The sequence below is a fragment of the Triticum aestivum genome, chromosome 3B, assembly GCF_018294505.1.
Source record: "Triticum aestivum cultivar Chinese Spring chromosome 3B, IWGSC CS RefSeq v2.1, whole genome shotgun sequence".
Lineage (NCBI taxonomy): Eukaryota > Viridiplantae > Streptophyta > Magnoliopsida > Poales > Poaceae > Triticum > Triticum aestivum.
Window position 1 is genome coordinate 205,581,320 of NC_057801.1, and position 12,797 is coordinate 205,594,116.

Here is a 12,797-nt window from a genome sequence, read left to right on the forward strand (position 1 = left end):
CGCTGTGACATGGTCCATGTGGACATTTTGTTTTGTACCCCTATACGATGGGATTTTTTTAATTGGGAGAATGACTCTTGAGGGGGGACAGAAGTAGAAGGAAAATTCATTGAATGGATAAATGCATTTGCCATGTTATGGGTACTTAATCTGCCATGTTATGTGTAGTTAATCTGCCATGCTATTTTATACCAAATATGCCATGCTATTTTATACTAGATAAGCCATGCTATTTTATACTAAATATGCCATGCTACTTTATACTAAATATGCCATGTTAGTTGTACTGGATCTGCCATGTTAGTTGTACTGGATTTGCCATGTAAGTTGTACTGGATCTGCCATGTTATTTATGATGTATCTGCCATGTTAGCTGTACTGAAAATTTCCGGATGCTTTTTGTAATGACTCTGCATGGCATATATCCCCATGACAAATACGATGCGGTTTAGAAGCACGTAGTGTGTTGTGTGCAATGTATGGGAAAACAAGTTGGAAAAAAAAGCGTAAACGTGCATAAACCGCAGCAAAGGTTATGGCTACATGATAAACCTACCCAATGCTAGCCGGTGCAATTAGCGATGAAAAAGAACAAGCAAAACAGCCAAAAATGAAAAAATGACGATGACTTTCACTAACCATGTCTGTTGAACTACATTTGCCATCTTTTTTTTGAAAACATCGCAGACGCATTCGAAACAGCAAAAAACAATGCTAGAAACGACGAAACCACTGTCGTAATGATAAACATAAAAACAGATCTGATGTAACGCCTAAAATAGGTTCACGTCCACACATGTATTACAGAAAACACTAAAAATGTCGCTAACACGCCACCATTACATAGTAGGCTACACGAGGTTGCAGTCATAACGTAGCACACAAAACATAGTTTTCGACAAAGAACAGAGAGATAGTACCTTACATTCCTCAACAACAGAATGTAAGGTGTGCGTCTGGTGTGTAACGCCACGTGATCACTTGTACTTCTTGATGACTTGCTTGACAGCTTCCTCCACGAACTCGCGTGCTCCGGACCGCTTGTTGAAATCTTCATTCGTCAGCCAGTTCCATGTGCAGATTTTTCGGAGCTCAACGACCGTTGCATCTGTGATAGCGGGGACAATTCTGCCTTCCCACTTTGCAAAGTATTCCAGCGCGTGAAAGCCACAGTCCGTCCTGCACGAGGAAAAAGAGTTCAGGTGAACACGCAAAATGGACAGCTGCAGCAAAGATGGACTTCAGTTCAGATGTGTCAACAAAAAGAGGGGGTGGATTGATGTAAAAATGGCACATGAAGGAGCGGGTTAAAAGAAATTACGTGTTCCCTTGCTTCACAGTCGCCACATACTCAGTCGGGAAATGCCTGATCTGGACCTTTGAATGTTCGTAGTGACGGTTCCAAGTCTCTTTGAGGTTCTTGATGAAGAATTCGGCATGCGTAGTAAGGTCTGCATCAGCTTCCGAACGGATTGAATCAAGCACCTCGATACGTTGGTTCTTCAGGTCAAGACAGACCGCATAGTGGTGACCACACTTGTCGTGTCGGTCGTGTGGTGCAAGCTCCTGGAACATGGGGAACATGACCTGCATTTAAAAAAGTGAAGAAATGAGATACAAAGTTCACATGAAAGAACAACAGAGGGACAAAAAAATTAGAATCACGTAGAATGTTTGATTATGGGTGGGAGTAGTTGAAAGAAAGTTGCCGTCCATTGTATGAACAAAATGAGCCATGTATTTTACTATCAAGTTGCCACATAGTTTGCATGGGGATACAAAAAATCAAGAAGTCAGTGTGCACGGCAACTGTTGCCACATGAAAACTTCTGCCACACAAACACAAGTACAGGTTCTGGCAAAAAACCACGCCATGTGAAAAAACGGTGCAGACAGGAAAGGAGTACTCACATATTTCTTCAGTGTGAGCTTGAAGTCACCGTGTTGTGCAAAATTGTTCCTCAGGATTTTGTGGTGGAAGTCACCATCCCATATTTTGCAGGTCACACTGTAATGCATGATTATCTTGTCGGCGCATACATCGGTGTGATTGTTGATGTAGTCGATCCCGCATGCAACTACATTCGTCGACATTTTTCCGTTTGGCCTCACGGACTCGGCAAGATCACCCAGGTCGACGTACGTCGCTCCGCACTGAATGACTTTCGTTCTGTCCAAACATGAGCTGTATGAAAACGATATAGCATGGAAGAATCATGCCTACTAAGTAAAAAAATATATGAAAGAACTAAAACGTAAGCGGACCATTTATAAAAAGTACGAAGTAGATAAATGGTAAAAAAGAGCAAGCAAGATGAGAGATTATGGGGTATGGTAATTTACGCTTTCAGCTCCTTCATGTGCTTGCTGTTGGTCCTCGCATTTCCAAAACGCTTGACGATATCGTACAGCTGGGTCTGTTCCTTAGTGGCCCTGAATTCGGGCTCGTAGTCTTCCGCGGGGGGTGGGTGAACTACCCTCTGCTGCCTCACAGGACCAGGGGTGACACTCCTAATGGTATCCTCAGATACCGTATCTGCAGGCACATTGGAACTTGATTGCCCTTGCCCTCGTGAGGAACTCCTCTGCAATGCTGTCTCCTCGATCATGCGGTAAACTTCATCAAGTGACGGTGAAATCTCCTCAGGGGTGGCTGCAATGAATATAAAAAAAAGTGGGTTAGGATACATATAAAATCCAAAAACAGATGGATTGTGAGGAGGTAAAGGTCCATGATGTGATATGTAGGTAGAAAAAGTGGGGCAGTTGCCATGGGTGGTCCAACTACAGTCGCTATGACATAGCAAATACAATTGCCATGTAGTTGCACTGTAGTTGCCACCTAGTTGTACTGTAGGTACCATGTCACAGCAACTGCAGTTGCCATGTTGTGTCGGCTCCACTTGCCATGTGAATGCCGTATGAAAAAATGCAGCATGGTAGAAAAAATGCAGGTGGCATGATGTGGCAAATCCAGTTGCCATGTGTACTGAACTGTATTTGCCATGTGACAGCAACTACAGTTGCCATGTTGAAATAACTTCAGTTGCCACGTGCTTGCCCAAATGTCAAACGCAGCATGGCAGCAAGAAAAAAACGTAGGTGACATGGTGCATCAAATCCAGTTGCCATGTCGTCACATGGCAGTTGCCGTCACAAGTGAGGACCCCCAAAGAATGTGATTGGGACAAAAGTCAAACTACAAACATGTATACAAGAAAATCGTAAGTGCGTGATGAGTGTACCTTGCACAATTGGCTCTGCGAACTTGACAGCCTTCCTGCCCTCGACCATTGGCTGCGCCATCATTGCGGGCATGCCTCCTGGGAAAGCAAAGGCAACTGGTATAGGATCGTGCACCACCGGTTGATCTTGACTGACGCCGAGGCTGAAGCTCGGTGGGGTAAAGGCCATTGGGTGCCTCTCATTCCTACTGGCCGGACCACGAACGACTTTCGGGGCAGAATCCAAGGGTGAAAGATCGACAAACATATCTGAATCGGCCGCTACAAAATGATCGGCCTTATTTGCAGGGCGGGGCGTGTTGTCAGCGGTCTCAGCCGCAGCTTTCATGACAATCTTCTTGTTTGGACTGTAGGGGACACCGACATTGACTGGGAGCCTGGAAGTGCGCAGATTTATGCTGGGGATTTCCGCTGCGGGTGAAGGCGCAGTCTGCTCCGGGCGTTCCTCTGCGTCACTCGTGCCCGGCTTGACACCTGCATCAGTTGTGCTCCGGTCTTGCGGTTTCTCCATCACATTGATTTTTGCAGGTGGCGGGAACAGTGTGGACGCAGGAACATAACCAGATTCGTCTCTCCTGCTCCTAGCTACAGCCGGAGCGTTGGGTATGTCTGTTGATTGCTTGCGGGGGCTACGACGCCTAGGTGGAAGACCAGCACGCGGAACGGTCGCCTTAGCAGTATCTCCACCGACAGGAGCTGGAGCTGTTGTGCCAGGATTCTCATCTGCAGATGGCATATCCTTGTGAAGTGCCGCCTCAGCCGCTTCTGTCATGGACACAGGTGAGACACCAGGCACGCGCTTGGAATCAGTGTCAGATGAGCGGGAATCTTCCTTGCCTAGGTTGGTCTCGGGAGCATCCACTTCGACGCTTGCTGATGGGGTGGCATGGCTCACAGCAGCATCCTTCATTGCCAGAAGAGTTGGCAATATTTCAGCTGTCCTGGCGGATACCGACTCGTCACTCCCCGATGTACGGATGCCTGTTGTTCTAGCCTGCACATCTGCAGCCGGCGGAGATGGTCGGCCACTTGCATCAGAGTTAGTGGGAGCAGTTGACGGTGCAGCAGCAGTATTGTCGCCTGGCGCCTCATGTACATCTGAGTTGCCACCTGTTGACAACTTTGAATGCAGGCGTTCGAGTGGGTCTCTACTGATATGCTTGGCCCCGCGCGTAGTAGTCTTCTTCACCCTGCAAAGGAAAAAAAGCACGTGAAAAATGGTATGAAAAAAATGGACAAAAAAATATGTTTGCAATGATAGAAGCATTAAAAAACTAAAAACAAGTGGAAAAAGCTGGTAGTTGCCATGTAAGGGGGTCATGAGTTGCCATGTGCCATAGTTAGCAGTTGCCATACAGCAGCAGTTATCAAAGTTAGGCAAATTGAAAGGAATGATAGAAATGTCTGATCTGTGAGGAATGCAATTTCAAAATTAGGTGGGGGATGAACTCTCAGAAGAAAATGGTAAAAAAAAGATGACAGTTGCCATTAGGTACAGAAATAGTTGCCATTTGGCCTAGATGCCAGTTGCCATGTAAAGATAATAGGAGTTGCCATACATTTAAAAAATGAAGGAAGAAATCATTTGGAAAAACAGCAGTTGCCTCGTGGGGGATGATAACAGAAGAACATGTGACAAAGCAGACCAGTTGCATTGAAAAATCAAGAAAAAAACCGCTATCTCAAATGAAAAGCACATGGAGAAACCTACTTCTTGACTGCCTTCCTCAGGTCAGGCAACACGACAGGATCCCCGGTGTTGGTCGTCGTCGTACGAGCAGAAGACCTGGTGGAAGGGATGTCACCGGCAATGGGGGCACCTTTGTTCAAGCGAGCAGAAACACGGGTTGGCGTTGGCGCCTGTTTCTTCGTAGCTGCTCGTCCACCAGCGGTCGGCTCACTGCACGCAACAGATGGAAGGAAAAAAGAAGGTGGCAATTGTCAGACAACAAACTAATTGCCGCGCTTGACAAAAAACAAGTGCAAAAGAAATGGATGAGATTGTTCCAAAGAAAAGATACACAGCAGAAAACTAAAATTGAGAGTCGAACCTCTTCCTGGCAGCTACGGGATCGATCCTAGACCTCTTGCCAGCAGAACCCTGCCCAACATCCTCTGGAGCCCTCCCCCTCCTTGATGGCAAAACCCCCTCGCCTCTCGCAGCCGTATGTTCTTTCACTTTCTCCGGTGGGTGGGCACCTGTTGCATCCTTGCCCTTGTTGCCGCATGTGCGAACTTCAGCGTGTTCATCGTCATCGGTGTCATCGTCGTCGTCCTTGCTGAGGCCAGCGTCTCCATCCACATCATCCTGTGTGTCACCGGGCTCTTGGGAGCTGTTGTAGTCATACCGGCCACGGCAACCGGTTGGCCGATGTGTACGTTCTGGGACAAATGAAGTGAACTGCCTCGCAACCGCGTCGCTGTCAGAGGCACTGAGGGACGTCCACCCCTCAACCAACTTCCCGAGCAGGCCGGTCATTCCGGATGCAAACTGCCCAATTAGATGCTCCACTGGTGCCCTCGCCTGTGCACGAAAACAAGAAGCATCAACAAAACAACACCCGTACTGCATTCGCTTCCGCGACATCAACATGTAATCCACGGCAAACCGTAGATGTGGACATTTTGATTACCTCAGAAGGGCAAGACGGAGCTGAGTGCACGTCCATCCACTTTTCAAATTTTTGAGGCCCCCCAAACACGCTGTAGTCTATAGCATGCTTGGCCATCAGCTATGAAAAACAAAAAAAGAAATTGTAAGCATGCCTTATAAACCACGGACGGTTGCGTCATGTCAAATTTGTAAGCATGCCGTGTGAAAAAGACATAAACAAAAACTAACCTGTAGTTTTCCATATGTGCCATCAGTTGCCCTGTCTGCGGCAAGCACAGCCTTGACAGCGCTGATGGTCCACGCAGAAACAGCAAACTTGTGAGTAGGCGGCGGGCCTCCTATCCCGGTGAAATCCACGGTGGACAGATCAAGAGAGTCGACATACATGAGCTGATTTAAAACAATTTTGCAAAGAAAAGAAAATATCAGTTGCCATCGTGGTTAATTTGTAGTTCAGAAAAAAAAGAGCAGGATAATGTATGATCCAACGATAATATGTATGTGTTAGTTGCCATCAAAGTGTGATGGCAGTTGTCATCCTACTGTGATAGCAGTTGCCATGCTAATATGAAGGTAGTTGCCACATTGTCAGTATGACAGTTGCCACGTTGTCATTATGGCAGTTGCCACATTGTCACTATGGCAGTTGCCATCTTGTTATGACCAGATTGTCATGCATGAAATAAAAGTACGTTATAAACAAAGAGTTCACACAGAGATCTGGTGAAAATAAATACCATTAAGTGCAGACGACAACCCTTCTGGTACATCTTGTTTTTGAAAGCATCGTGGAGAAAGTCGGCAATAAACTTACACCAGTTCATACTCTTCACGTTTTTCAGATTCGCCTGCACCACACAAAATTTCAGGGCAAAAAAGTTTGCCGCGTCAGAAATCAAAACGGAAGAAACGCAACGAAAACACTGGCAGTAGCAAGCATGGATCATTCACCAGGATGGGGAAACATTTGTTGCTTGGGCGAAGAGAAGTGGTCGGCGCGAAAACAGCTGAGATGAGGTACATGAGTAGCTTCATCTTGAAAACTTCTCCGTGCGTCGTCATGTCCTGCAGAGAATCTGCCAGTACAGACGTGTTCGGCATTGCCTCCAACCCAGGAAACAAACGGGCGAACAGCTCTTCCTCGATCTCATTATTAACCTCGTACGGGACTTTGATATGTCCCCGAGGCACACCCAAAGTGCAGAACACGGATTCCTCATTCAATGGAAGTCTTCCCCGTCCCGGGATCACGAATTCCCTGGAGGCGGGATCGTATATCTCACCAAGCCAGTCGCATACCGGGTTGACAAGGTTCGTACACCGGACATCCATCAGAACCTGCATACCCATCTCAGCAGCAGCTCCCTTTTGATCGTCAGTGAATTTGTCAATCAACACGGTCAGACGTTCCTGGGAGGCTCTGTTGCGAATACGTTTCTTCTTCTGCAAAAAACAAACACAAAAGTGTTGAGCTGTTGCCATGTTTTTGCAATGTTATGAAAATTTAGTTCATGATGGACGACTATAAAAAAGATCTAGCTGCCAACAAATAACATAAATCAGGAGGAGGGGGGCGGGTGTGCGGACAGTTACCTCATCGCCCTCTTTTCTCCGTCCAGTTGCCTGGTTACGTTGAGGTGGATCCATGAAATCGTCATCATCACTTTGATGATCGCCACGAGCCATTCTGCTGATGTAGGAACAGACCAAATTGTTAATGGCGAAAATGTAAAATGCAATGGGTAAGCAGTTGCCACCTAACAGAAAAATATTAACTATTTGAATGCAAATGTGGTTGCCATACTATGCAGCCAGTTTGCCACACTGTCATATCTGTATTGTGGCAACAGACATTGTGTTCACATACTGTATTGCAACATGATTATACAAAATCCAAAGTGGCAAACACGCCAACTCGATGTGCACATTAGTTCCGTCCAGTGCTACCGATTGTGGCAACTATCAAAGTTTGGAAACTGTCGCAAATAATTCAGAAAAAAAAACAAGTCTCACAAATGAAAAAGAATGTTTGAGGTTACTATTATGTAAATTCAGTAAAAAATCAGTTTGCCTCGTTCAAGAGCGTGTATGTGGCAACTATCTCATTCATTCAGTAAATTTTAGTTGCCCCCCTTGTGTGTGAGCTTGAACACATTTGTGGCAACTATGACAGTCAGTTTCAGAAAATATGTTGCCGCAGAAGAGAACACATTTGTGGCAACTGCCACATTTGTTCATGTAGTTTAGTTGCCACACACCTGTTCACGTTCGGTCATACTGCCATAGTTGCCACATTCAGAAAGCATATTTTTTCTGGTTACTTATCGTACAAGTTCAGCAGAATTAAAATTTGCCACATGGGAAGAGCATGCGTGTGGCAACTGCCACAGGAGTTCAATGAAATTAGTTGCCACCTCGTTTTGGGGTGGCAACTATGACAGTCATTTTCGGAAATCTGTTGCCACATGGGAGAACACGTTTGTGGCAACTACCACGTTTCTTCAGGTAGTTTAGTTGCCGCACATTTGTTCACGTTCAATCATACTGCCAATTTCGCCACAGTCTGCAGTTTCAACCCCAAAACTAGACTAGATCTAGGTTTCAATGGCAACTGCTTCAACCTCAAAATCACCCTTACAATTCTCGCGCGAAATGGCTGCAACCCCAAATTTCGAACCAATCCGCACCAAAACAACCCGGCGGACAACTCTCAAAATCCAAATGCAAGACTAATGCGTTGCCTACGAGCAGGCATAGCCTCACCGACGATGCCGCCGCAGCGGCGGCGACGAAACTGCCCACTCCCACGAAGCAACGGCAGGCACACAACTATGGCGCACCGCCGCAGCGGCGGGAACGCCGGCGCACCGCCGAATCGCCGGAATTTCTAGGAATGGATCTAGAAATCGAACAGGGAGGAAAGAGGGGAACAAAATCAGGGAGGGTATGCGATAGATGAAGCGAGCATTACCTTCGACCCGCACGCGTTCCGGCGACGCCGCTCCGCTCCGACGAGCACCACCAACGCCCGCGAACACCGTCGACTGTCCCGCCTCCGCCGTCGCCTTCTCCCCTCGCCTTCTCCTCCAGTGGACTGTAATGCGAGTGGGTTGTGCCAGTAAATGCGACGCGGGGAAGAGTGAATGGAACCGTGAGGGAGAGGGTGGAGGGGTGTGCGACGTGTTTGACGTCAACTGCGGTCGGACCGTGGCGTGCGGGCGCATGGCAGTTCCACCGCACGCCTCTCAGTGGCAACCGCTGACCGCGGGATGGCAACTACCGTGCGGGCGAACCCACTCGCACACCGCACACTAGAATCGTCCAACGTGGCGCCGAAAACCAGCCCTTTTGCTCCAAGATTCGTGCAAAACGAAACCAACGGCGATGCTTGCGTGTGAACGGAGTGGTGAACGCCCACACGTGTGGGCGTTAACATTTCCGTGAAAAAAAGCGGCCGTGAAAGTCCGAAAGGAGCACTTTTGGAATGGAAGATGCAGGTGCGGCGCGGCTGCCGTGTGGCGATGCCCAGTCCGACGGCAAAGGAAGGCTGATGCTTGCTGGGCGGACTGGCGGCTCCATCCGGTTTAGCATTGCGGCTCTACTGTCAGGCTGTGCTGCCTCGTTCATGCTCAGCGTCTGTCTTGCCTGGGCCCAGGTGGATCCATACTGGCAGATCCAGGGACGCGGGGAACCACCTGACTGCCCGTGCCGCCGCCGGCGATGCTTGCCCATCCATTCGTGATACGTCCAGCCTCGACGTACACTGGCGATGATCGACTAGAGTGCAGTCAACCAGCCTACGTGCATCCTATTCAACAACCAAAATTTTTACAGCACGACCAGACCACACGCCACGTGCATTCTATGTAGCCGCGTCAACAACCATCAATCTCTTTTCTCAAACACAAGTCATTTTCATTGATATAGAAAGAACAAATAGGAAAATCACACCCACCGGCGCAGGCAGATCTTGGAGCAGCCCATAAATAATCAGACCATGTGACGGCACACTGCCAACACTCACGTCGCAATAACAAACGACTCGCTTGCTACTGTACTTTGACGGATGGGCATATGAATTGCTACTGTACTTTGACGGATGGGCATATGAAATCCCTTGCTACTGTACTTTGACGGACCGGGATATCAAATCTCCGGTCGTCTGTCCCGTGTGTGTGCCTTATTGATCCGGACGACCTTCCGCACATGCTTTTCAGTTTTCACTTGGCTTGTGTCGATGCGATGGAACTTGGTTTCAAAGAATACATTGAAATGACATCTTTCATATGAGCGCTCTGGATCGGTGATTCTGGAGCAACTACCGTGTGATGAGCTACCAGGAGATATGGCATCCCAATACCCAATGAAATCGAAGCAATTATGGTGGCTGGTTGGTATCCCTCCGATATATATATATAAATTGTCACTGATTTAATATAAAATTATACTAAATCAATGACAATTAATATGAATCAGAGAGAGTACATTCGATGGGAGCGCCGTAAAATTCCTCATAATGAAAACACGGGCTCCCTTGCACGTTCCGCTCTAAGCATTAGAGGCATTGTGGCGAATGCGCTAGCTGCAAAGGGGAAAGCACCATCGGAACTTTTGGAGTGTATAATCTTAGGAAGGGTCGCGTCTCGCTGATGAGATGGGTATTCCCCCAAATGGTTGTTGAATGTGACTGGCTGGATATTGTATAGGCCATCTTGGATCCTTTAGAATACCGAGCTTTGGGAGCAATGATTAGTGATGGCTATCGAAAGTTGATGACTTCTTTCAGCAAGACGGCGATTGTGTATTGTGCCCGAGAAAGTAACGCGGTTACGCATTGGCTAGCGCGAGCAAGTTATAGACGGGAAATTTCTGAGGAGTGATATAATTATCCTTCTGACTTTTTAATCACCTCCCTTGTAACAGATATGATTATTGTTTAATAAAGTCGTAGAAGTTAAAAAAAGACTCGCTTTGCATAGCCTTCAGCCATAGACACATTTGCGCAGCCAGCGTACATCATATGGTACCTTGTCTAGCCGTCATCAAGCCTCGCCGCCATCTCTCATGCAACCTTGTCCATGGACATCACGTGCAATTTAGGGGCAACTCCAGCACGGATCATCAAATGGACATCCTATGGACGAGGAGCCCCATCCAACCGAGTCATTTAAAGACCGCTGGCACCGATTTTTGCATTGATTTTTTAAAATAATACATGGAAAAGACCCTAAAAACAAGTAATAAAACATCTGCAGAAAAAATAAATCTAAATTTACTCTTCGTCTCCATCGCTCGTCGAAGGTGAGGTCCAGCACGAAGGAGGCAGATGACAACGAATGCCTTTTGGCATCGTCGCCCGTTACGCGTCATATCATACCCAGCCTCCAACCCCTCGGAGAGGCGGTTGCGCTCTGCCTTGTGGACGCGGAGCCACCGATGCTCGCGACGGATGGCGCAAAGGTTGTGAATGGAGTCGAGCATGACCAACAATGGTCACGACGACAACTCTGGACGCGCGCTCCGCCTCTAGTTGGTCCTCCATTGGCCGGTACTCCTCTAGGAGCTGAAGGTTGTAGTGCTGTGCTACCTCGCCCGCACCATGCTGAAGCCGGACACCGACGGCTCCTCCACCGACGCGAACTCATGCCCCTCCTCCATGGTGATCCCCATCATGGGTCACCCTCCTCGTCCTCCATCTCCTCTTAGCGCTCTGGAGAGCTGATAGGTTGGCCGGGGTCAATGCGTGCTTGGAGTCGGGCCTTCATGTTACGGACCTCCATCGCGATTTGGGCGAGACACACCGACGTACGCTCTTGTTCCACATAGCAAAGGACCGGGCTATGGTGACGGTAGACGACGGACGAGGATGAGAACAAGTGGTTGGACAGCTGCTCAGACGGTAGAAGGACTATGAGTGATAGGGTTTTGGGACATGCTCAGCCAACTTTAATAGCCGAGGCGGGGCGAGTGCCGGGTTGAATGGAGAGCCCCAGAGTAGGCTTTTATGGCTCCGCCCTGATGTGAATGTTGTGTAGGTGAACGACCGGTCATCCAACGAGAATGAGGGCAGTCGGCCGATCACGTTCGCTCTGAATGCGCAGACGGTTCTCGAGATGACGCAAAGCGACCGGAATTCGATGCCGGGTCAAGTTCTCTCTGAATGCACAGACGGTTCTCGAGAAGGCGCAGAGAGAGCGGAATTCGATGCCGGGTCGCAGGATTTTGGACTTTCGGATCAGTTCGGATAATTTCGATGGATCCGGCTTGCCTGCTCCCTTTCCATGCTCCCATCTGTGCTCCCACTTCATCATACGGCTGTCCTTTTCCCTTTTTCTTTTCTAATCTAATCATCTCTCCCCCTGATTTTTCAGGGGTGGGGCCGGGTCTTATTTTCTTCCAATCAAATCAAGCCACGTAGGCGGGAGCATGGATGGGAGCATAGGAAGGGAGCAGGCAAGTCTCGTCCAATTTCGATGAGCGCGGTTGAATGACCTAAAGTGTTCTGATCATCCAGCCCAGACATTTGCGGGCTGTTTGGTAATCAGCATTGGAGTTGCTAAGACAGAGAACAACGACAGCAAGACCGCGATGGAAGCTTCAGGTTATACTTACAACACAACACCAGCCAAAACCAAACAACGAGGGCAGGCAGATGCGCCTCGTTCAACCTCAAATTCCACTGTTTCATATGCATATGCCAAAATGCGCAGCTTACAAGTGAGATGGATTGTACTGCAACTGCCACCAAACCATCCATTGATCGCTCCTGCCCACTCCAGAAAACTATTGCTGCCGGTTCCATTGATCGCTAAAAACCACCGCACGCCACCGTCGCCGGCGGCCGCCACACCCTCATCAGCTTCAGTACCAACTCTACTCTATATGGTGGATCTCCTTACCTCTCCGTCGATCCCACTCTCTCCGGCCCAGGCACGCCT

General features: G+C 48.2%; 1 protein-coding gene across 1 annotated transcript; it reads right to left on the reverse strand.

Annotated features, from left to right (window-relative positions):
- Positions 1-1,730: 1,730 nt before the first annotated feature.
- On the reverse strand, positions 1,731-3,376 carry LOC123065235 (uncharacterized). Its single transcript, XM_044488576.1, has 3 exons — positions 3,246-3,376; positions 2,344-2,653; positions 1,731-2,170 (listed from the first exon to the last, which is right to left on the reverse strand). Exons 1-3 carry the CDS (start codon positions 3,316-3,318, stop codon positions 1,786-1,788), a joined length of 768 nt encoding a protein of 255 aa, XP_044344511.1. The 5' UTR covers positions 3,319-3,376; the 3' UTR covers positions 1,731-1,785.
- Positions 3,377-12,797: the final 9,421 nt, after the last annotated feature.